This window comes from Botryllus schlosseri, chromosome 8 (genome assembly GCF_051294905.1).
Source record: "Botryllus schlosseri isolate E-star chromosome 8, Bs_hap1, whole genome shotgun sequence".
NCBI classification, from domain to species: Eukaryota; Metazoa; Chordata; class Ascidiacea; order Stolidobranchia; family Styelidae; genus Botryllus; species Botryllus schlosseri.
Window position 1 is genome coordinate 23,933,613 of NC_137243.1, and position 26,816 is coordinate 23,960,428.

General features: G+C 41.0%; 2 protein-coding genes across 2 annotated transcripts in view; both read left to right on the forward strand.

Annotated features, from left to right (window-relative positions):
* The window catches only part of LOC145444551 (ficolin-2-like), a 207,159-nt gene extending 180,874 nt beyond the window's left edge, over positions 1-26,285 (forward strand). Inside the window, exons 4-5 of the mRNA XM_080322547.1 lie at positions 21,787-21,854; positions 25,798-26,285. Coding sequence (XP_080178673.1) covers positions 21,787-21,854; positions 25,798-26,045 — 316 coding nt within the window. The 3' untranslated portion in view covers positions 26,046-26,285. The remainder of the gene's footprint in view (positions 1-21,786; positions 21,855-25,797) is intronic.
* On the forward strand, positions 18,913-19,532 carry LOC145444125 (uncharacterized). The gene is made up of 3 exons (XM_080322052.1): positions 18,913-19,080; positions 19,135-19,242; positions 19,299-19,532. Exons 1-3 carry the CDS (start codon positions 18,919-18,921, stop codon positions 19,530-19,532), a joined length of 504 nt encoding a protein of 167 aa, XP_080178178.1. The 5' UTR covers positions 18,913-18,918.
* Positions 26,286-26,816: the final 531 nt, after the last annotated feature.

A 26,816-nucleotide genomic window follows, 5' to 3' on the forward strand; every position in this document is an offset into this window, starting at 1 on the left:
ATAGGTACTCTCCCATAATAGGGCATGTCATCAAGTGTACTTTGCGGCTAAGATACTCATACAGGTACTCTTCCATAATAGGGCATGTCATCAAGTGTACTTTGCGGCCAAGATACTCATTTAGGTACTCTCCCATAATAGGGCATGTCATCAAGTGTACTTTGCGGCCAAGATACTCATATAGGTACTCTCCCATAATAGGACATGCCATCAAGTGTACTTTGCGGCCAAGATACTCATATAGGTACTCTCCCATAATAGGACATGCCATCAAGTGTACTTTGCGGCCAAGATGCCCTTTTATGGGAGACTCATATGGGTACTCTCCCATAAAAGGGCATGTCATCAAGTGTACGTTGCGGCCAAGATACTCATAGGTACTATAGCATAATAGGATATGATACCAAGTGTCCGTTGCGGCCAAGATAGCCTACTCATGTAGGTACTTTCGCATAGTAGGGTTTGATACCAAGCGTACTATCCAGCCACGATACTCATGTAGAGACACTCCAAAGTACTGTAATTTACCGCTGGTGACGCGTAAATATGATAAATAAACAAAGAATTTGTGATTCGAAGATTATAATAAACAATTAAACACTTCCGGAGTCGAAAATGTTGCATTTTGGAGTCACAAACACTGCATTTTGACACGCTAAAAGCGGCCGATATAGTTTCGTAAAATATAATAAATAAGCAGAAACAGGAAATCCATTAAAGCGCAGTGCGCTGTGCGATTTTGAAACACAGATGTACGCGACCGCGTTTTGACATGTGTGACACAATAAAATCGTCCGTTTCGCAAAACAGGAAATTCAGAAACGCGCAGTGCGTTGTGCGATTTTGAAAAACAGATGTCCGCGGCTGCGTTGTGATGTGTGTGACACACTAAATACGTCCGTTTCGGAAATTCGGAAACGCGGCCTGTTGTGCAAGAGGATTACGCAGCGCGCGCGACCTATATTTCGAATGACCTGCGCGCTGAATTGTTTCCCGTCCAACTGCATGTTTTGTGCTACAGCAGGGGTCACCAACCCGGTGCCCGCGGGCACCAGGTAGCCCGCGAGGACTAGATGAGTAGCCCGCGAGCCCATTCTAAAATAGGTGGAATAGCAGCGCATTTACCAATATTCGTCAGATTATTACCAGTGAGGTTTTAAATATATAGATTGATTGATTCAGCTATTCTTGTAATTTACATATATAAACACTTAAAAATATCTTCAATTACAATTAGTAATATATAGATTATGTGATAGAATCACCAGAAATTCAAGATACGGTGGATTGCCTATACAGGTGACATGACGGAGTGCCGTCTCCGGTCTTCTTGAAATGGTGGGGGGTTCTGTTACGATAGATCGACGACCAGGACAATACCAAAGTAGGAAACAATATTACTATTCGGAGTCAGATAGACGTGAAGTACTAGCAGATTTTCAATATCTGTATACCCATTACGTATTGCAACTTTTGGCACAGCTTGTTTCTGTTACACTCAACCCAGTTTATTATACCATGTTTCTAACTTTCTGCAATCGTTTTTGCTTTCCATAATAATGAAATCTTGTCAATTCTGGATGCTGAACAGTAGGAGATTGAAATTGTAACAGTGCAAAATGACCCCCACATCACTCTGCAGCAAAGGTTTCGTGCATTGTTGATACGGAAAAGTACAGTGGTGTATGCGCAGCAGCTATGAAGGTTGCAAGCGTCTGTGGTTCAACTTATCGTTGTGATTCAGCCTTTTCGGACACGAACTTCGTCAAAAACAAACACCAAACACGCCTAATTATTGCACATCTGGAACACTCACTCAGAATTGCAGTGTCAAGCTAAATACCAGAGTACAGCGCACTGGTTGATATTATACAATACCAGGCTTCCCATTGACTGTTATAGAAACAGAAAACATGATGTCCAGTCCTGCCCAGTGGTATGAATATCAAAGTGGAAATTCAGTGGGGTGCAGGTAAACGGCGGGAGTAAATAGTAGCCCGCCGCTTCAATCATTACGCAAAAGTAGCCCTCGGTTGCAAAAAGGTTGGTGACCCCTGTGCTACAGTATACTGAACTATCGTATCGAGTATTACGAACATACCAGAAACAATCGCTCAGCGCCAAACTGACTCTGTATAACAATATTACGCATGTGCGGTATTTCAGAATGGTATAATGCCATTATCAGTAAATATTTACCAAACTTAATCGTTTACGCGAATCAAAGCTAAAGTTGAAACAGCAATATAAAGGTTTGAAACCTTGCAACTCGATCAGTGATTTTTTTATTCAACTGTAAAATAAGATTATATTCTGTAAGACACAGCAAATATTGCTCGGCCAATGTGACTTTGAGATTGTATATTGAGTATGCGAGATTTGAATGTTTGACTAGTGATGGATTGAAAAATATCTCGCAAGAGAATCCATGTGTTATAATGCAGGATATCGTGATACAAGCAAATTCAATACGGAATACCTATTAACCAATTGGTCCGCAACCCGAGATTCGAGTGTTCGATCAGCGCTCGATAAAAATTATTTTCATGTATACCACCTCTTGCGTTGCGGCGAAGGGCGTTATGATACGAGCAAACTTTTCATAAACACCATTATCTGCACCCCGATTGGAAAAAACTTGATTCGTATGTATGAAAAGTGCTTGATTGGAAATTTATCTATTTCTCACAATCCTGCCACTGTTTTTGAGGACTGGTATCATATGATTATTAAATAATATTTCACAAACTCAAGCCTAATCGTAAGACTTGAATGAATTCACGTGTTCGCTTGATGATAACACGCATGCGACAAAAAACACCGCGATTTTGTAAACTGATCATACTAATCAGTCGCTATAAGTTTTCACGCTTTTAGAATAGGATTGATTTTAGTTGCGTCATAAGAATCATGATATTATTCAATCAATGTGTTAATTTACCAACTCGAAATCTCACTCGCACCACAAGTGAAGCTGAATTGTATCCGAATATGTTAATTTATCGCCTTGACATCACGATAATATTATTCAAAGTCTGAATGTTGATTGTGTGTTTGTTGGATTATTCACACAATGATTTGAAACAGAACGTTGAAACTTACAACTTTACCATTGGTCTATAATTATTTTTTGTTGCAACTGAGTTTATGGAAATGTAATCGCTAGTACATCTTACCATGGTCAAGAGAGTTATTCACACCAACATTCACAAGTGTTAAATCCAATTTTCACTTACTCGATCATATCACTACAACTTGCAAACTTGAATAATTCATCCTGGTTGTATTCATATGACCGCGCGGCCTGTTGCGCAAGAGGATTTCGAGCGCGCGCGACCTATATTTCGAATGACCTGCGCGCTGAATTGTTTCCCGTGCAGCCGTGGGCTACTATCGTATCGATTATTACACTAGTCCATTCAGTGCGAAATAATTTGCTAAATCTAGGAATCAGTCGCATGGTGTTAATTTAGTAATTACACTGTAAATTCGAGACAACACTAACGCCATATTTGCCGTTGGTGACAACGTCCTATCGTGTCAACAACACTCCGATCGAGAGAAATCTGGTGTCTTTCCTTTCTTCGCGTTTATTTTTTCTCAAGACGGACAACGCCATCTAATGTCGAAATCCGCAAACGGGGTGTTTTGCGATACGACATCGTGGGAGAAAGAGGGTTCGCCGGTTTGAGGAGTTTCTTAGCGAATAACGGTATCGCATCACACCATATTGATATATTGGAATGTAAAAGTTAGAGTATTCGTCGCCATCTTTAGTATGTTATTTCATAGTAGAATCGTGACTGGCGTAATCAGGGCTTAGGCTGATGTCGTAACTTACTGAAGTTTGAGATTTACATCATGGCCAGTGTTACGTGGGTTATTGTATGTATTATTATGATGATGCTTCCCTGTAAAATAGCAAGGTATGACGTCATGCCTTACCCAACTGTGCATGACCGCATTACTCGTGCTTGACTGCTTCTTCTCTTATCTCATCTCTGGTTGATGGCACATGGAAGCCATAATAAATGTACAGCAAGAAACATGGTGTCAGAAGATAACTGAACTCGCGAGCCCTAAATCTGTCATTAGCTCGACATAAAGATTTATCATCTTATCTAACTATATGGATCTACGATATGTGATACCCCATCCGGGTCCTTTAACTGTCTCTGGTGATTTGGCCACCAACTGGAAGAACTGGAAGCGCCATTATGAGAATTATGAAGTGGCTACAAAACTCAATAAAGAGGAACATTCCATTCGTATTGCGGCTCTCAAAGCGGCTCTTGGACCAGCTGGATGTGATGTCTATGATGGCATTACTCTATCAGAAGATGACGCCAAGAGTTACCCAGTCGTATTGAAGAAAATGGAGGAGCGCTGTGTTGGGAAGATCAACATTATATACGAGAGGTACTGTTTTTTCAGTCGCAGTCAAGCTTCAAATGAATCATCCAACACATACTACGAGCAGCTGCGAAGGCTGATAAAAACCTGTGATTTTAAAACCTTGGAGGATGAGCTCCTCAGAGACAAAATTGTGTGTGGCAAATCCGATGTTGTTCTGAGAAGAAAACTCCTACAAGAGACAGGACTTACATTGGACTCATGTATTTCGAGCTGCAGATTGTTTGAGTCAACTGCTCTGCAAATGGAAAAAAATGACTCTAACGTCAGATGACGTTGCAATTCATGCGATACAAAATAAGTACAAGCAAAGTAAATGGCCAGCTGCTGAAAGAGACTCTCAAATGAATCGAGGATATGATTGTAGTACACCTCAATCGGAAGAGCTCCCCAAACTCTGCAAGTTTTGTAGAAAAGTGCATGTTTTTGGTCGGCGATATTGCCCGGCTAACGGCAAAACTTGTTCACGCTGTAACGGAAAAGCCCATTTTGCCGTGGCATGTCAGGCAACTCTGATGATGATATCAGCTGATCGCATTGAGTCGGATGAAGAAGAGGATGACGAAGTTCTTTCGTTTGAACATGTGAGTGCTACGGAGGAATCCTATGTTAAGAAAATATTTGCTCTGTTATACCTGGTTAACATGTATGTAAAATTCCAAATTGATTGTGGCGCAACCGTAAATGTTCTTTCATGGCGGGATTACTTGAATGTAACTGGTGACACAAAAATGCTCAACTTGAAACATACTTCTATGAGACTGGTTGTATATAATAAGGAAGTGATAAGGCCTCTCGGAATAACAACGTTGGAAATCACCAATAAAAAGAATGGTGAAAACTACTTGCTAGAATTTGTAGTGGTTGAGAAGCCGAACACTTCCATCATTGGTTCTGCCGATGCTCAAAGGATGAAACTAATTACGATCAATTTTGAAAACATAATGATCGAGGAACCTACAGTACAAGCTCTTACAGCGAAGGATCCTGAATTCGCCAATTTTGCTACACTGGAGTTTGATCAAATATGTGAACAATTTTCGGATGTTTTCAATGGTACGGGAAAGCTAGAGGGTAAACGTCATCTGGAAATTGATGACACTATCAATCCTGTACAGATGCCTGTTCGCAAAATACCCCTGGCACTTGAAGCACAAGTGAAGGAGAAAATTGATAGTTTGGTTGATGCTGACATAATAGCTCCCGTGGATTGCCATACTCCCTGGATATCTAATCTGGTCACTGTAAAAAAGCAATCTGGAGATATCCGCTTGTGCCTGGATCCCCTGGCGCTGAACAAAGCCCTAAAACGCAACAACTATCCAATGCCGACAGTTGATGATGTGTTACCATATATGCACAAGGCCAAAGTATTTACACTGTGTGATGTAAAAAATGGATTTTGGCATGTAGAACTTAATAATACTAGTAGTTATCTAACTACATTTGGTACTCCATATGGTCGTTACAGATGGCTCCGACTGCCTTTCGGAATTAGCCCAGCACCGGAGGAGTTCATGAGAAGACTGAAGATAGCGCTGGACGGCCTGGAAGGAATCACGCCCGTCGCGAATGACATCTTGATTTATGGTGTGGGCGACACTGTCGAAGAGGCGACTATGGACAATAAGAAAAAGTTCTTTGAACTGTTGAAACGCTGTCAACAAACTGGTATTAAACTGAATAAAGCGAAACTACGCTATCTGCAGACTGAAGTGCCCTACTTAGGCCATACCATCTCAAAAGATGGTTTAAAACCCTCGTCGAGCAAAATTGAAGGCATCATAAAAATGCCCCCTCCAACAGATAAGCAGGGCGTCCAGAGAATTTTAGCGATGACAAATTTTCTGCAGCGTTTTGCCCCTAAGCTTTCAGATATAACCGCTCCCATCCGCGAACTCCTTAAAAAAGACAACGCTTTCATATGGGATCCAATCCTACATGGGACATGCTTTGAGAAATTAAAACAAACCTTGATCAACGCGCCAGTTTTACAATACTTCGACAAAAACGCACCTATGGTACTGCAATGTGATGCCAGTTCAAAGGGGCTAGGATGCTGTGTGTTGCAAAACTCTCATCCTGTTGCCTATGCTTCAGGGGCATTGACAACAACGGAGTGCAACTATGCGCAAATCAAAAAATAATTGCTTGCTATTCTGTTTGCCATGGAAAAATTTGAGTTATATGTCTATGGCAGATTTGTAACAGTAGAAAGCGATCACAAACCTCTGGAAGTGATCACAAAGAAAAGTCTGGTTAATGCACCAAAACGGTTACAGCGCATGTTACTTCAACTCCAAAAGTATGACTTCGAGGTGATATACAAGCCTGGATCACAATTATTTGTGGCGGATACGTTGAGTCGTGCGTACATTCCGAAGTCACCCAAAGACGCAGAGACTGCCGATGTGTTTGATATCTTTCAACAGATTGAACATATCGACATGTTGAACGATATACCGGTATCAAGCTCCACGCTCAGCATGGTCAGCCAAGCAACAATCTCTGATTCTGTCATGAACACGTTAATCTCTTTTATAAAACATGGGTGGCCGAATGAAGCCAAGCGGGTACCCCAATCAATTCGAAATTTCTACTGTTTTAAAGAGGAGTTGACATTTCAGGATCAAACCGTTCTGAAGGGTGATCGTATTGTCATACCGTCGTCCATAAAAGGCACTATTCTGAAGCGACTTCATGCCAGTCATGTTGGAATTCAAGGTTGTGTACGCCGGGCTCGTGAATGTTTGTATTGGCCCAACATGGTTAACGATATTACGGACTTCGTATCAAGCTGTCCCACATGTGGCTTACACCAACCCAACCAACAGAAGGAAAGTCTGATTTCACATCCGGTACCAGGACGTCCTTGGCAAATAATCAGTAGCGATTTATGTGAATTTGACGGACAACATTATTTGATTACAGTTGATCACTACTCGGATTATTTTGAGGTAGATCGACTAACCTCACAGACTTCTACAGCAGTTATTCGCCGCTTAAAATCACATATGGCACGTCATGGAATCTGCGAGAAATTGATTACTGACAATGTTCCATGCTATGCTGCTCATGACTTCGAGGCATTTGCAAAGGAATACTAGTTTGAACATGTGACCAGCTCTCCAGGACACAGCCAATCGAATGGAAAGGCGGAATCAGCTGTCAAAATCTTCAAATCGTTACTTCGTAAAGCAACAACTGACAAAAAAGACATAAATATTGTACTGTTGGATTGGAGGAACACTCCAGGCGAGACTGTTCTTGGCTCTCCAGCACAGAGGCTATTTGGAAGACGCACCAAGACCTTGTTGCCAATAGCAATTAAACTGCTTGAGCCGAAAATTGTTTCTGATGTCATTCCATCGCTTATGGATCGGAAAAGAAAACAGGCAAAGTATTACAATCGTGGTGCAAAAGACCTTGCCCTGTTGAGTCCTGGTCAACAGGTTCGATTCAAAAGGACAGAAAATGGCTTGTGGCTCGAAGCGGTGGTGATTAAGCAACTGAATGATCGATCGTACATTGTTAAGGCGACAGATGGAACGATCTACCGACGCAACAGAAAGTTTATTCGAACTACTGTAACTCGCCCGCATGTTGCATTTGACTTTGACGACATTTCGATTGCCAGACCAGCAGTAGTGAACAGCGGCACTAATGGGTCGTTATCTGGTTCCAGTAGCAGCAGGCCAAGCCGTACAGTTATTCGACCAGCATACTTGCAAGACTCTGTTACAACTTGATTCGTTGCTGTAATTTATATCCTAATTCGTTTCGCTTCGTTTTCTATTATTTTGGGATGTTTTGAGAAGGGGATGTTACGTGGGTTATTGTATGTATTATTATGATGATGCTTCCCTGTAAAATAGCAAGGTATGACGTCATGCCTTACCCAACTGTGCATGACCGCATTACTCGTGCTTGACTGCTTCTTCTCTTATCTCATCTCTGGTTGATGGCACTATAGTGTCCTATATGGTGTCGACACAAGCAAATCGCACGGTTCAATGAAATTGTATCACGTCACAGTTTCCATTTGGCTGCAGGCAATTTCACGGTGATTTTTGACCGGCTTGCCGAGCATTAAATTTGATGAATTGTGTATCAATCGAAAGCTGACGCTGTACTGCTTGCGAAAATATAAATTTTATTCCACTCATGGCCCTGGAACCCCCCCCAATCAGCCCCAAATTATTCATTGTCGAGTAGATTGGCAGTGTGACGCAACAATGCTGTCTGGCGAAACGAGAGACTAGCTCAAGAGCAAGGATGCGGCCGAGCGGCGAGAGTGGGATCAGCTGACGTCGCGGCAATAGCAATGTGCAACCGCGCCACAGAGAAACGCTGCGCAGTTGATACTTTTTCTATGCGCTTCGGTACAAGCGAGCACACACCAGCCTTTCCTTGACTTGTAAGGGTAGAACTGGGACCACAGAATGCATTACGGCCCTACCAATTTTCGCGCAATATCCTTCAGCTGATAGAGATATGTAGGCTACGTCTAAGTAGTCTACAACTCTACATTGGATATGTCAGATTATTATGATATCGATTGCCTTAGCCCGCTTGTTGCGTAGGGCTCCAGAGACACGTCGCGCTGTTGATGGCGGGTGTCGATACTTTCTATAGTCGCTTTTATGGTTAAGTGTGAGCAAGGAGCATTGAGCATGAGCATACATTACAAGCTTTTATTTGATCCGTATGGGTAGGACTTGGTCCGCGAATGCAGCAGGTAAAATGTTGATTGTTGAATAAAGTTTAACAGCAGAAGTGTCAAATTAAACTGGTATCGCTGTCCGGATTCAATCCGTTACTAGAAAGCTTGCGGGCCATACCTGCCAAATGATTCCAAAATGTTACCACCAACTTCATACCTTTGTTTTTCACTGGAATATATCTGATATCACTATAAACGTTGACGTTGGAATTTGGTTTAGCATTTTTCAATCGCCAAACAGTGTTTTTGAATGCCGGGGACCTTTTGCGTCAAAAGTAATACAGTGGTATCACAGATATTTGAATTATATTCATTCTGTAGCCTGTATTTATTTTCCTAATGTAACTTACGTAAAACGGATTTGCATTATTTTTCGCATCTGTGAATAACTGAATGTCCATTGTCCATTCGGCCCGACAGAGTTTGCACTTTTTCGCCTTCTCGGAATTTGGTGTCAAGGTCACCGACGTGGTGCTTATGGTGCCTAGAGTGAAAACTCAACACTGTAGTTGTATTACTACAATATGATATATTTACATTATCTAAAGTTGCTGTCTTGAGTGAATCTTATTACTTGAAAGTATATTTTTCTTACTAGAAATATCTCTATCAGCTGAAGGATATTGCGCGAAAATTGGTAGGGACCAAATACATTCTGTGAACCCAGTTCTACCCTTACAAGTCAAGGAAAGGTTGGTGTGTGCTCGCTTTTAGCGAAGCGCCTATATAAAGTATCAACAGCGCCACGCATCTCGGAGCCCTACGCAACAAGCGGGCTAAGGCAATCGATATCATAATAATCTGACATATCCAATGTAGACTACTTAAACGTAGCTTACATATCTCTATCAGCTGAAGGATATTGCGCGAAAATTGGTAGGGCCCTAATGCATTCTGCGGACCCAGTTCTACCCTTACAAGTCAAGGAAAGGCTGGTGTGTGCTCGCTTGTACCGAAGCGCATATAGAAAAAGTATCAACAGCGCAGCGTTTCTCTGTGGCGCGGTTGCACATTGCTATTATCGCGACGTCAGCTGATCCCACTCTCGCCGCTCGGCCGCATCCTTGCTCTTGAGCTAGTCTCTCGTTTCACCTGACAGCATTGTTGCGTCACACTGCCAATCTACCCGACAATGAATAATTTGGGGCTGATTGTGGGGGTTCCAGGGCCATGAGTGGAATAGAATTTATATTTTCGCAAGCAGTACAGCGTCAGCTTTCGAATGATACCCGATTCATTAAATTTAATGCTCGGCAAGCCGGTCAAAGATCACCGTCAAATTACCTGTAGCCAAATGGAAACTGTGCCGTGATACAATTTCATTGAACCGTGCGATTTGCTTGTGTCGACACCATATAGGACACTATGATGGCACATGGAAGCCATAATAAATGTACATTGTACAGCAAGAAACAGCCAGCTGTAATAAGTCATTCCTTTGCTTGATTACGATACACGAAAGAGTCGAAGTATGTGTTCGAGGTGGTTAATGTCATTTTCGGGGCCTGGCCAACTTATCAACATTATGAAGTTCTTGCATGACCGTGTACGTTACCTGTCGGTGTTCCCCCTGAACATGTCACGTACACAAACTGAGAATTAGGAAAACGCTTAATCCTAAGAATCATTTCGTTCTGCGAAGCCTGGGTAGCATAGGCCTACATGATAATTTAGTCGACATTGATGATTTCATTAATATGCTCTGTTGAAATTTGAAGTCTACTTGATCACCATGAATCGGTGTTCCCCATGGACATGTAGTGTGCAAACTGTCGACGAGCAAGAATTTACTATTGAATTCTTATAAATGTAGCTTCGCACCATCTGTGTGCATTATGATATTGTTGGTAGTGATGATTTATTCGTTTGCCCGACATATGAGCTTGAGCATGCGACACAATGGAAAACGACAATTGAACATAGGAACCTTTAGCATGCGTCGCTTCAGCATGTAACTTTGTAAACCCAAAACTAAACCTAACCCGAAACATAACCCTGAAATTACGCGCTACATATATCCTAACGCCAGTGGTTCCCAACCGGGGAGGAATTCCCCCCTAGGGGGGAAATTTGCAATTGTTAGGGAGGAATTTCACTTTAGAATTGTAACGGATTTCCCAAATTGTTCATGTCCGAACCGTCACGTAGTCAACCAGTTATATTCAAACGTATGCTCCTTATGGCTGTTTTTTGTTTGCTGAAAGTATGTTCAAATGCTATTTGAAATCTCTTTCACATACAAATTCCCCCCCCCCCCCCCCGCTTTTAAAAAAAAAACTAGTTCAGATGTGTTGCAGTTCGCAAGGCAATTTTGTAGGCCAGCAACGGCCTCTCAATCAAATGTATCCTAATCGAGCAAATGTCGTGCCGAATCTATCACAACAAGGCCTCTAGTGAAAGTATTTATCTTATATTTTCAAGTCAACGTTTTCGGACAGTGACAAAATATTCCAACGTCATCGATTCAAGTCAAAGAGATCGCTAGCCTTGCTTCATTTTAAAAAGACATGTTAAACTTGGTGCAATGTTGCCGAAACGTTATGGATGTCCTAAATTTTCTACGAGCTCCAGCAGGGAATGTGATCACGTGTATGTTATATATCAGGGCTGTAACCAATAAGTCACGAGGCTCCGAGTCGCAAGTCAATCTCACTTTCATAGTTTTGACTCGAGTCAAGTCGAGTCATTTTCAATTTACCATTGAGTCGAGTCCGAGTCCAAGTCACCGAGCAGAGGGTCGAGTCCGAGGCATAGTATTATAACTCGAGTCCGAGTCCAAGTCACACTCAAGTCAACCCTGTTTGGTGATATTGAATGATTTGGATTCATGATATACTAATTTTCGTCACTTTGAGCAGTTTCTTGTCGCATTGTCCAGTACCAGGACCAATAGACGAAATTCCAATAGGATGCTCACTTTACTGTTCTTCGAAATTACAATGAAATGCCGGTCTTGACCGTCCTATAGTCTCGACTCGTATAGCTTGGTTCGAGTCATGCACAATGACTGGAGTCCAAGTCGAGTCAATACCCAGATTGTCTCGAGTCGAATCGAGTCGTTTACGTATTTTGAGAAAATGACTCGAGTCAAGTCGAGTCATCAGAAAATGGTGACTCGAGTCAGGCTCGAGTCTGGTCAACCCTGCTACATATGGAAGTACCAATAGTATTGGCCAAATGCATACGTAAGCTTGAGCAAAAAGTCGGGAGACCAGTAAATTTATGAATACTGATTTTTCACAGCAGTTATATTAGCGATTGGTGCATGGTAAGCCAAAAACACAAATGGAAGTGTGGGGCTCTGTTGAGTCGAGCCTTCCAGAATTTGTTTGATTGGGACGAAGACCATTGTTTTTGGAGGTCTGCAAAGTGTTGTTACAGCACTGCTAGAAACAAACACTCGGTACCGCCCGTAGTCTTATTCTCTCAGTCAACAGGAGTTTGTGCGGTAAAAATGACCTTTTTTAATCATCGGGCAGATTTTTGCTAAGGGGGGAATTTTGGCTTAAATTTCGGCCAAGGGAGGCACGAGATGAAAAAGGTTGGGAACCACTTTCCTAACCCAAGCTTGAATGACACCCTAACCTAACCCGTAATTTAACCAACATACTCATGTATTCCATGCCGATGTGTCGCATGCTGTAATGTCACATGCTCATATGTCCACGGACCGATTTATTCATGTGCTATCCTAGATAAACCTGGTATTCGTGTGCTGTGTCAGCTCCCCTCCTGCTCGACTTGTGAAACCTTAATTTCGATACTGCCTTATTCCGAGTTATTCAATGCATCCTGGGTGGCGTTGAATGCTGCTACCAAATGTAATACTGAGTGGTAATTTTACAGTTATATGCTATTGATGTACAAATTATCAACCTCGTCGATAAAAACTTTATCAAATAATGTCTTGTTGGCTGTGCCAATTTTTCGATAGCCCGGATAAGCTGAGAAAACATTTGCTGAATCGCCACAAGGATCATCCCAGTTTAATTTTTACATGTATGCTTTGTCGAACAAGATTTGCAAATCATCGTCTGTTCAAAAATCATTGTAGGACACATCATGACGGACAGACTGAACTTGATTTATATGGTGTTGTCAATGAATTAACTGCCATAGATGCTTCATCAGAAGTTATGGAATGTGATCTCCCATTGCCGCTGATTGAGAGTCCTGTCGTCACTTTCCCAATGACTCTCTTATTACCTCAAGCTGCACTTCTACTGAGACTGAAAACCGTTCATAAGCTTTCTGATGCTGGGGTGACAGATATTCTAGCTTCCAATGCATCTATGCTGGATGCTGTATTAGCAAGTTGGCAGAGTTCTATACCAAGTGATTCAACTGGAAGTACCGGTACATCACTTGTGAATCCTGTGAATATTTTATCTTGCTTGGAAACGAAAGAATCCCGGCAGGAGTTCTACAAGAAACATTTCAATCTTGTCAATCCAGAAACTGTGGTGCTAGGTTATCGCACTATAAATAAAAGATATGGCAGAAATTATCGGATCATGCAAAAACCTGCTACTGGATACTTTGTGCCTTTTCTGAGGCAGTTAGAAGCCGTACTTAGTGGCACAGAAATTGTTCGCATGTCCCCATATGTGGTTCATAACAAGTTTGATATAATGAAAGATGTATGGCAAGGTGAATATTTCAAAACTCACGAGGGCATTGTCCGTTATCCAGACTGTCTTTTGTTCGCACTATATTCTGATGAATTTGAAATTGTTAATCCGATTGGAGCGCACAAAAAAAAACACAAAATAACTGCATATTATTGGTCTTTGTTGAATATCCCAAACCACTGCCGTAGCAAACTAGTTAGCATACAGTTACTTTGCCTCGCAAAATCTGTTCACTTGAAAGCTTTTTCTGGTCACAACGCTATTTTGAAAGATTTTGTGAATGCAATGAAAGTGCTGTCAAGAGGTGTAAATCTTACTATAAATGGCTCCAAGCAGGTGATTCATGGTTTTTTATTGTATTGTATCGCAGATACTCCTGCTGCACAGCAGTTGGCTGGATTCAAAGAAGGTGTCGGTGGGGCGGATAAACCTTGTCGGACGTGTGATGTTCACAAGCAAGAAATTGCTGATTATAATGCTCACGACAAATGCCCCATTCACTGGCGTAGCAGCATGTGCAGCCGCCCCTGGCTCTCTTGAAAATGCCGCCCCCCTAAGTAGACCGCATCAAATCTCGACATAGATTGATGTTCAAGTAATCTTGCCAATAGGAATAATTACAAATAATATGCCGCTTCTCAGCCTCACCGTCTCGACGTTAATGACGCCAAAAATAATAAAAACAAGAAATAGCGAACGAATGTATTGTACAAATAGAAAATCAATGGCCGCCTCAAAGCAGAAGCAGCAATAATATCCTCAAATTCAAGTTTTTGAACGTAGTCTCTTTCCATAGACAGAATGGATGGAGCTGATAGCCGATCATTATTCATGATAGAACTAAATATATAAGACTTGATCAGTTTGAGCTTTGAGAAGCTCCTCACACAGCTCGCAGTTGAAACACCAATGTTCAGATAAAGTTTCAGACACGAGCATAAATACGGTGTCGAATCAAGTAGCTTTGCATTAAACAACCACTGTAAAACATCAAACGTTGTTGCACTACGATCAAACGTGGTTTCACTGCTCCGCACCAGCCTCTTAACCCTGTTAAAATCTCAAGTTGAACAACTTCATATGATTATAACTTAATTTGTGTTCGTCCTAGAGCAGTGGTTCGCAACTTTTTTTAGACACTTCCGCGAAAAATTCCGCGCCCTCGTATCGTCATATTACAAGATCCAACCGGGATGCTAGCAACCCTAACAGATTGTTTGATGGCATGGAAGGTTATGACTGTTGATGAGAGAATTCAAAAATAAGAAACTGGGTCTATATATAGAAAAACACGCCCGAATTGCAGGTAAATCGCGCTTGGCGCGAAAAAAAATCATTTGACCGATTCTTCGCGCCCCCTTAAAATGCTTTCACCCCCCAACGGGGGCGCGCCCCCCAGGTTGAGAACCCCTGTCCTAGAGGCCTCATATTGGTTTGTACGAAAAGCTAGCAATCTTCTGCTTTATATGATCCCTAATTCGAGGTATAAGGCATGACAATTTTCGCAGCTAACTCCAAAAAGTCCACCTCGTCGTCATAAGTGCTTCTAAAAGCGCTGGTGAATAAATTGTGACTTTCGCTTTGCAGCAGCGCGTGGGAATTCAAAAATCCAAATATATCATTTAAGTGGTGAATGCCGGTAAACCTAGTTTCAGCTTCAAGTTTAAATCTGTCCTATGCTTGAAACATGCATCGTCTAAATTCTTCAACAACACTGAGGCCAGCATCTTCTGTTTGTTCGCCAGGCATTCTCCTTTTTCTGCGAACTCTCCGAACAATCGGCCGTGACGGCTATTTCGGAGTGATTCCATCGCCATGTTAACATATTAATTCGTGTTTTCGGAATCAGCGCAACACTAGCATTCGATTGAGACCTGTTTGATTAAATTTTAGCTGACGGGACGCCAGCTATAGGACTACCAAGCACTCTTCTTTTAGCCGGCTGTCTACACGCCGCGCGAGATAGTGTAATGGTGATGCGTCCGGCTTCTTGGATCGGTAGGTTGTGGGCCCGATCCAGGGCCGGGTCAGACCGAAGACTCGAAAACTGGTATCCGCGGTTATCCCGCTAGACGCCGAGCAATCACGGAGGAGAAAAAAAACGGGGTGCAGACTAGATGACCTTACTATAAAGTCCTTATCGCATCTCCGTCTTCAAACCATCACGATGATGCAGGCATCTCTCTCACTGTGCAGCCTCATTTTGCCGCCCCCTTGGAGCCTGCCGCCCCTGGCGCAGAGCCAGAACCGCCAGGTGGCTGGTACGCCACTGGCCCCATTCGCTCGAAAGAGCAACATAATGAGCGATTAGTAGCCTTGCAGCGCTGTCCCAGAAATGCTGAACGATCTGCACTTTCTCAACAATTAGGGACAAACAATGCAACTTTCCTCAGTGACAACCCTCATTTCGATGTGACAAAGGGAGTATTACATGACCGTCATGACGGAATGCATTTGCTCCTGGAAGGCATTGTAAAAATGGAGCTCAAGGCATTTTTGTTATATCATATAGATGTCGGGGTCATTATCATTATCTTGCTTGAATCATCAATTACAGAATTTTGAGTACGACGAGAGCTTTATGAAAGATAAGCCACAGATAAATTGAAAGAAAGCATTTGCAACCAAGCTCAAATCTACCCCAGACTGCTGCAAGTATGCTCGTACTATTGCAGACTCTCCCATTCGTTATTGGTCCGTCTATGACTGATGAGAATGAATACTGGATGAATTTGGTTCGACTGCTGAAAATTGTGCAGGTGTCATTTTCTTTCATCAGTTCAGCAAATGTTGCATATGACATCACTTCATTGATAGCCATTCACAATGAAGAATTTAAGCGCTTGTATCCTAGTTTGTCATTTACGCCCAAAATGCATTTTCTTGTACATCTGCCACGACAAATGTTAGAGTTTGGTCCCCTCGGTTTTCATTCGTGTTTGAGATATGAGGCTAAGAATGGATTTTTTAAACAAAAAAGGTGGTTTAATTTCAAAAATCTGCCACTGAGTCTCAGTTTTCATCATCAACAATGGATGTGCACAAAAATGATCGATAACAACTTAGGTGTAAGAAAAATCAACTTTTTGAAAGATGAAACTGTCATTGCTGACAATACCACTGTACCAGTTGTGGGTTATCCAGATCTAATGGAGTTTGAGAATTGTCAATTGGACACATGTGTGGTTACTGCTACACGAGTTGTGCACAGAAATATCACTTACAGCAAGGGTCGGCAACCTACGGCCCGCGGGCGGGATCCGGCCCGCCAAGCGAAATCGTCCGGCCCGCGACATAATAATTAGTTATCACAAGAATACGGGCCGCCGCTTCATAATGAGTTTCAATCTGCAGTGCAGCGCTTCATAAAAAAAATGCGGCATTTCTACGATATAATAGTAGCCTACATCGTATTAGTCTATTGTTACGCCATAAAACGAAGGTGGTTGAAGTAGGAGATGGAGATAGACTAGACTGGATCAGCGCTTATCAATCGGGTGTATCTCGCAACCGAAGGTGTTCCATAGTTTTTTAAAGGGTTAATCACTCTAACGGGGTGTGACAATAAAGGTGTTCTTCCTTTGCTTCAAAAACGCTGGGAGCGTCTCAGATGCAATGACGGAATCTCAAACTATACAACTATAGATAACTAGCCTCCTTATGTTAGTTAGCCTGTCTATAGTTTGATTTTCCAGTAGGCATTGTGTGCCAAGACAAAAAACCTGAATAGTGTTTTGGCCACAATGGTGAAAACTGTTAATAGGATTTTTGTCTCATCAACTGAATCAGTTTAGCCAGATATTACTAGAAGCAGAGAATCAATATGGCCTATGCCAATATCTGTCATGTTCGCTCATTGAGTCGAGCAGCTATGCTTACACGAGTGTATGAACTGAGAAATGAAATAGCATCTTTCCTCGAAAATACAAATATCCCCGACTCATAATCTTGTAATCGAAAATGGGTGTCTCATCTTGCTTTCCTGGTACATGTAACGTCATATCTGAACAAATTGAACTTGCAACTTCAGGGGGAAAACAACTACATGCATGAGATGTTGAGGCGCATTCAAAACAAATCTGTGTCTCTGGAAATGCCAATGCCTGAAAATTTCAAATGGGCCTTTCTGAAATGCGATGCAGTTGAATTGAATGACAAATTTCATACAAAGAGCATATCGCTGCATGACTTTGACAAAGAGTACGTTCTTGAAATTGGTCTTTATCCCAGCTTGACCAGCAATGCAAAAGAAATTGCATCGATTTTTGGAACCACGTACGCATGTGAACAATAGTTTTGAACAATGAAATTCACGAAGACCAAGCTAAGATCACGTATTTCGGACGTCTATTTTGAATAGGGTCTGATTCTTGTTTCATCTGACATGTTACCAGAAGTTGAAAACCTTTCACAAAGCAAGCTGCGTCAATTGTCCCAATTATTCTGTGTCGTTGAAGTGTAAATACATGTGTCTTCGGATTGGTATGATTGAGATAGCAGCAATGTAGGATAATATACCGAAGTGAGCGTAAAATATAGTACTAAAAAAAATCCGGCCCGCCAAAAGGTTGTACACCCGAAATTTGGCCCGCGACTAGCAAAAGGTTGCCGACCCCTGACTTACAGGGTAGGAGATGTCCTTGTTGACAGCTTCCAAGATGATAGTTTTCCAGAATTTATGTGCATTGACGAATTGTTGTATATAAATAATCGACTATTTTGCAACTAGGCCTACCATAAATTGTTAATTCGACATTTTGAGTCTGCAATGAATTCCTTTGCTGTTGAACATTGCAATAGTACTGGGTTGCATTGTATTTCTGATCATGATTTTCCATGGCCTCAAATCAGTCATATTATTGACAAACAGCAGTTTGTGATGACTAAAAATGTTGGGCATGTTTGGTGTTTGTAGCTACCTGGATTAGGTGTATCATGATATTAGGTTCTGTTCGCAATTTTGTGTCCGTTGTTTTTCAGCAAATGACATAGACTCGAATATTTTTACCGATATTCTCGATAAAGATCTGTGGCAATTATTCAATATTGGTACTACGCGCCGTCTACTGAAATTGCAAAAAGTAGGAGCAACTCATTCGCTGTAAAATGCGTTCGTTCAAGTATATGTTGATATTTCAGATTTATAAAAAGATGTTGACCGAGGTTTCGAACAATTTGTGTGACGGTTCCGTCTCACCAGTAGAGTCCAGTACCATAATTTCAGCAGAAGAAGAATCGGTCGGCGTTGATGCTGTTTCACGCACAGAATCATTGGATGCCACCTTGCCCATAGCAGAGCCAGCTATGAAACTGGTAATTATTTGGTAATATGTTGCTATGACCCATCTCAACTGTAGGCTTTAGCAGGCGTTACAAACCACAGATGGAGCAAAAAGAACACAAGCACAAGCAATGCATGTAAAAGCCAGACAAGATGAGGCAGAAACCATGTTTGATCCAAATGTGGATGAAGGGGTAATATATCCACATAATTATTGTTAAGCACGATCCTATTTATAATAATATTGCAGCCATCATCCTGCGCCGATAATTCTGAAAGCGTACATGGGATGTCTTTACCTGAATTCAGCCGTAAAGCCCGACAAGCGCTAAAGGCAGAAGCTGCCTATGAAGTCATACACCTTGTTGTAGAAGAGTGTGCCAATCACATCCTCAGAAAAGGTGACATGACTGAAAAGCGAGCATATTCAAAGTTTGGAAAGGCACTTGTTGGAAAAAACCCTTACAACACCCACCATGGGTAATGTGAAATAGTTATATTTGTCAATATTTATTTGCAATCACCTTTTCATTTGTTTTCTAGCGTAATTTTAACAAAAAGTTATCCCAGAAATTAAGAACGATCAGACTTTTGAAAAATCGCTCTGCTCATTCCGGTACGAGCACGTCTTCGCTTGCGATTCCAGGTGTGTTTTTGAAAGTGCAAGGCCATTTTGAATGCCTTGGGAGGATACTTATGTGTTCCATCTTAGGTGGATGCATTTTAAATGCCGAAGAAGCCTCTCTTCAGCTTCAAAGTGAATTCGCAAATGCTAATCGTGATTGGAAGAAAGCTGTCGCTCTGTTCAACCACCTGTTTGGACATCGGCGTTCACGGATAATGCAAAAAGACATTCCTCTGTCTGGAATACTTGACTTGTTCCCTTCCTTGGGGGATATCAAACTGGTGAGTGTGGGTATAACAATATGAAACAAATTTATAATTCATTATACTTGTATAGCTGGTTCGTGGCACAGAATTTAAAGATAGCTTCAAGACAGCATCCATTGAAGTAAAATATTTATTCAACTCGGAGACTTTTCAGGTGCCTCTTTGTTTCAAATAGCACTACCACAGCACCGCACAGATCAAAGTTTGTTATTGTAGCCATTGTTACATTGCGGACTTGATGGTATGTAATTGTGATTGTTACGTCATACTTTGCCTTTTTCGTTTTGCCTTTCATTCTGTTTAAATCCCTTTAGTGTGCCTTTAACTCTTGAAAAGAGGCACCCGAAAAGTCTTCGAGTTGAAATAAATATTTTACTACAATGGATGTGGTAGACTAAAGGTAATGCTAACATGCACGAATTAAAGTTCGTCAGATTTCCGCTGCAATTGCAAAATCACTCATGTATTTTAGGCTTTGATGTAAGCATTGAGGTTGCAAACCACTAAGAATATCCATCAAATTCTCGGCAGCGTCACATTTTTTTCGACCTGAACATTTGCTACGTGTCAAATTGCTGCAACAATAAATACAGCCTACCTGCATACGTATTTGATAGCAATATGGGAAACTAGTAATATTAATGACAAAATTCATTGGTGAATTTGAAAAAATTATCGCGCTTGTCGCGACTACATCATTATTACCAGTGCTTGATTCGTAGCCGCATGACTGCTCGCGACTCTCAGGGTTGTAACCAAGTCACAAGGCTCCGAGTCACAAGTCTATCTCACTTCTATAGTTTTAACTCTGGTCAAGTCGAATCATTTTCAATTCATCACCGAGTCAAGTCGGCGAGAAGAGAGTCGATTCCGAGTCTTGGTTTTATGACTCTAGTCCGAGTCTAAGTCATCGTGTTGACTGCTCACTGTGCTCATTCTCCAGTTAAAATCTTGTTAAACCCCCATTTTGAGAACCACTGTTCTACGGCATGTTGCGGAGTGAATGTACCTATCAACAACAAAGATTATACAATCCATGCCCTCTGAATTCGCAAAGTTTTGACTTGAATTATAATATTGTCTATTGTGAACCGGAACATAAATATAACGATTGCAAACTCAAGGAGGTAACATGTAAGCTGTAAGGATATATTATCAATGTTGTGTATCAAGTTGTGTCCTGTACACTTTGCGTTACGAAAATATATCCAGGCACCTATCAAAGTCCTGCTCAAAATATGGAATTATGTAAATACTGACGAATAAGTAAGTAAACGACACAACATTGGAACCACGGCAAGCTTCATGTCTGTTTTGTTATGGTTTCGGTTATTTCGTTCATTTACTAGCGAATTTCGGAACTTCTCCGATACAAAAGCCGTGTTTTTTTAATGCTCCAAATTACTATGGTTAGGACGAGGGGATGCCACTGTATGCCCCTTATCCGATTGCGTTGATACAACATATGATTATCAGCTCCATTCATCGGCGATTGATACCTGCTGCCTCAGATATGTCCTTTCGTAAATGTAGCACTGGATTTATAATTTTCTTGACCAATGACCATACACTAACAACAGTCCACTGGTATATATCCGGTCAGCAATTACATCGAGCTGACCTATATATATCAATTGCATGAACCCAGAACGCAATCATGCTCGGATATTATTGAGAAACTAGAAGATAGCATTTTCGCTATGTGCCTTTCCTTCGAATCATACCAAATCCCATTACAGGTTGAAGAAATGAAATCTGTAGTATCTACATTCCAATATATAGACGTTGGGTTTAAAACCACCAATAAAATGAACTCAATATGTGAACTGGGATATGTCTATTAACAGAAATTTCCACGTGGGTGAATACCGCGACAACTTTGCACTTACCACGTCTGGATACATTGGGGATGCAGGTAAATTAAAAGGTTTCGAAATATCATCATTTAGGAATAATAATTAATCACTTTACGTGTAGCGCCGGCTAAGCTATATAGACGTGTTGTCTAATATTTAATGCTAGAAGTCAGAGATATATACCACAATAAACCAGGGTATGCAAGCCGTTTGAAAGGCGGATTAGATATTGATAAAGCGGCGAGACCCAACATCTTATTGACAATCGGTTTCGCCAATTGCGAAACACGTCGCACTAAACATACCGACGCTTTTTTCAGGATATCGATTAGTGTGTAAATACAGTATTTCATTTAATTATATGCGTTTTACCCTTCATTTGTAGCCGTTCGAGGCAAACTCAACTTATCGAAATAGACTAAATTAAAAACCATGGTGCCCACATCATTCAAAATTGGTATTTCATCGTGGGCGATGCTCACACCCTCGATGATATAAATCTTAAATCAATGGGCTGTGTTGTTGTTGTTGGTGTGTTATTTATAAGGCATGTCCTTATTTTGAAGAGTGTCGTCCTCTGAAGTTACATTGTCCTTATTTTGTCGTAGTTTCAGTGCTCACCACACGTCACAATAGTTAGCCTACATGGGCGATACGAATATACCAGCTGACAATGAGACCGCTATCAGTGTCGCAAATTTCGCAGCTTGGTTGCTCAGCGTTTTGGCTGTCCATAATTCCTATATATCTAGATGACCGTGACGTAATGGGAGAAAAGTAGATTTTAGGGCATTGGCGTAAGAGTCGGTTGCGGTCAAATTAAGCGTTCCGAACGCCCTGATGAAAATGGTTGCTGAGTTCATTGATGCATCTGAAATGTTCTTAGTTCAATTCCAAGTACTCGCCTCGCGCATATGTAAGGTTTCGTTGTTACACGTTTCGCAAGTCAGTTAAAACTGTTCAAGATGTCATACGGTAAGGCCGACTAGCCGTCCTCTATCACTAGAAACTGCTCAAATTTCATTTTAAATGTGGTAATCGTGGTTATGAAGATACAACGGTACGCTTCACTTTGCCATGCAACGCGGTTCAGTAAACAACTGCATCCGTGCTTTAAAATCCTCGTAAATACAGTAATCATTTTTCGAATCCAATGCATGCTGTATTTCTGTAGTTGTGACCACAATATGTAAGTATTAGGAAAGAAAATATGTCAGGAGAATGTTCACCGTCGAACATCAGTAATTTTACAATTTTGATCGTCTGTGCTGACACCGCCAAACTTCCCCCATTCGGTATGCACAAATTAGAAGGCGATGGCCACGCGTCAAAAAAGAGTAATCAGATTTCTTTAATTAAGTTGACCAAAAGTACAGTATGGAAAAAAAATTCGAGTCAGTATCTATGAACAAGTAATACTAGTAAAACTACTAAATTTATATTCGCACTGCGTGAGAAAACTCTTTGTATTGCCAGGAAACGAGTAGCATCAACACGTACTGGCAACCGCAAAAATATACATTATATCAATATCTGAAACAGAAGCACGCAGGTGTGGGATAAAGTCATGTTTTAAGTTGTAGTCGGTAAATTTTCATTTACTCACTGTACGATATTACTACTGCGTTAGCGTCGATTCCTGAACACCTCTAATTATATTCGCCATCAATTTGTACCAAGTATTATTTTATCAATCATGTACAGGGTTGTAACCAAGTCACATGGCTCCGAGTCACGAGTCAATCTTACTTTTGTGGTTTTGACTCGAGTCAAGTCGAGTCATTTTCAATTCGTCACCGACTCGAGTCCGAGTCCAAGTCACCGTTTAAAAGGTCAAGTCCGAGTCATAGTGTTATGACTCGAGTCCGAGTCCAAGTCACAGCATTGAACTCATGTTCAACCCATGTTTTCAATCCTGCTTGGGTGATATCGATTATCGAATTCCTTGCTTGCCGAACATGCTTATTTTGTCCCTATCAGAGTCTTGGCACATGTTTATTGAGGCAGATTACGGACAGTTCCTGGCTTCATCTACCGATGCTACAGATAGACGCGACAGGTCGACAAAATCATAACTTAACTAATCTTAGAACTTAAAATCAAATATCTGTCTTGTCAATCCGATGCATCACAAGTACAAGCATTCAGTTTTTATTTCGAGCAAATCGACGACAGCTCACAAATAGCCAACGAATTCAAGTCTACATACTATCAGATACAGAACCTACGAATTCACGTCTAGGCTACATATCTGGTGATAGAGAATCAACAGATGCATGTTTATGTAGAGGTATTTTCACCGGGCCAGCATACTGTAAAAGCGTGCATGCAGCAATGTGCAGTGACAAACGAACAGATGCCTTTTGATATTACCAAAGGTTTTCCCAATTGCATTACAGACTACATCGCAATTACAGCATTGGAGAAATAATTGTACAACGGGGCTGTTAAAAACCCTTTTTTCAAATTTTCCGGCTACTTCTTAAAATTGTTAGATTGCCTAAAAAATCTAATTTGACACAATTCTAACCGGCAGAAAGCAATGCTGCGAGAGAAAATTTTGGATTAATTACGAATAAAGATTTTCGAATTTTACCGGCTACCTCATGATATTGTTAGATTGTGTGAAAATGTGATTCATAGCAAATTTGGCTCGATTCCAATTGGAAGAAGGGAAGTTATTAGAGTAGGATATTTTGGATATGAAAAAATAGTCGGCTTACTACTAGTATGTAAATATATTATATGAAATAATTTCTCATTAAAATACTCCATTAATTTTCAAATTCAAAATTTTCTCCTCGCATATCATTGATTCTACTTTTTAAAATTTAGCCACATACAGTGTTCTTTTATTGCAACATAACAATTTTATCAAGTAGCCATCCAGTAAAATAAAACAGAAGTTATTTTTGAACAGCCCCACAGCCCTATTGTATAGAAACATCACACAACATTAGCCATTCATTATTACTCACGTGCACGATGCACATACCTAACAAAACGTCAAATGGACGGAGGGTGTTGTGTGTTTTCACAGACTGCAGATCAAATCAATGATGAGTTACACTTCAAAAATACCGAAGTGGAAAGGAGATCCTCAGATATATTAAATCGGCATGGCCTTAGAATAAATACACATCTACTGAAAACACGTTGCACTGGTGCAGTAGGTGCAGGAATTGACAAGCATTTTTGAACCACAGTGAAGAGCATTTGATACATATTCTTTCTAGTCGCCCTAAAATGCAAAGAATCATCGCCTTCAAATCTATACACATGAGCTTATCAGTCTCTTCCAAGTACTTGGCCATCTGAGTCATTGCATTGGCTCTAATTTAACTTTGCTTCGATTATTTGCTGGTATAATTGAAAAGTCTTGAATACTTAATTGCGGAGGATTTATTACCTCTTCATCCCTGGATGATTTTGTGCAATGCATTGCTACTATGTACCATTGCCTGTTGTTTTTAAGGCGGCATATCTGATATCAGACGAGTTCAAGGAAAGCAGTGTTGACAAATAGCGATATCGGCAGAATTCGTCAGATGCTTTGATCTAGCCATTACGATTCGCAAATTTCTTCGCTTTCAAGTCATATAAAATAATCCGAGTCAATGACTTGGGCCGAGTCATGCGTAATGACTCGAGTACAAGTCGAGTCAATCCAAATATTGACTCGAGTCGAGTCATTTTCCCATTTCAAGAAAATGACTCGAGTCAAGTCGAGTCACCAAAAAATCGTGACTCGAGTCATTACAACCCTGATCATGTACCCTTTCTTAATAATAACACATATTTCAATCTTGTACAGTATGAATTAGCTTGTCGATCACCCACAAATGTGTGCCATCCTAAATGTCATGTTCTCTAGTAGTCGTTTTCGTTATACCCTGTCCAAATTTGACCGACTATTCTTCGTGAATGATTTGACTGATTCTCGGATTCATTGAAACAATACCGCTAAAATAATAGATTGATTCCACTGAATTTATCGTTCAGGTAACAACTCTCAAATGAGCAAAGTCCAATTTTCTACGAAAGATCGCGATCACGATTCTGGGGCGGAGAGCTGTGCAGTTAAATACAAAGGGGCATGGTGGTACCAGGCTTGCCATCATTCTAACCTGAATGGTCAGTATTTACGGGGAAAACACGAGTCCTCCGCTGACGGAGTCAACTGGAAGGACTTTCGTGGGTACTACTATTCCCTGAAATTCACAGAAATGAAGATGAGACTGCGAGCATAGATCGGGAATTGTACTAACCTCTTGCACCTTTTTCGTCGATTGAGCTAGAAGTTCATATCATTGATTATAGTGATCGGTGTTTCCTAATTTACTTGTATGCATGCATATTTAAGTTTAGAGTAATCTACCAATAAAGTGGATAAATATAGGGCATGTTACAAATAAAACAGTTATGAAAGCATTATCATATAACTTCCTTCATAGTGTCATTCGCTAGTAAAATAAATAATCAAGCAGAAATTCTTGTTCCATGGTCGCTATACTAACAAAGCAGTGAAGTTCATGGTTGATGAGTCACTGATCCGTGTATTGTAGAGTCAGATTTACAAACACAATAAAAAAAAACTGAAAAAGAATAGATTCTGATCACATTCGCAATAGTGTCACGCAGGCAGCACGAGAATATACTATATATCCACAATTGAAAGTAGGCGGGGATGGAAAATATATAACAGCTAAATCAGTGAAAAATGTTTTTGCTCTACACTACATGCTGGGCATCGCAACTCCACAATGTACACTACAACAACATCCGCGTGCGAAATCGATAGCACAATGTTTTACTCTGCTGCGATCGTCATACGGCCAGCTAACAATGAATGATGCAGATTAATCAATGCCTCACCTGATGGCGGACATAAAGTGTGCATCTGCCCGTCTGAGCCGGCGAAAGGCTGGAAAAATGACATCAAATTGACTGGTTGCATTCTTTCGCTGAGCAATCATAATATTTCCGTAATGCAGCTTGATTAGCGCGAGGCAGAGGCACGA

What these genes read in the sequence shown, in the direction of transcription:
- LOC145444125 (XM_080322052.1), top strand. Translation starts at nt 18,919, where the DNA reads ATGTTGACCGAGGTTTCGAACAATTTGTGTGACGGTTCCGTCTCACCA. An exon ending in CAGAGCCAGCTATGAAACTG is followed by an intron (nt 19,081 to 19,134) that starts GTAATTATTTGG and finishes AGGCTTTAGCAG; the next exon opens with GCGTTACAAACCACAGATGG. An exon ending in ATCCAAATGTGGATGAAGGG is followed by an intron (nt 19,243 to 19,298) that starts GTAATATATCCA and finishes ATAATATTGCAG; the next exon opens with CCATCATCCTGCGCCGATAA.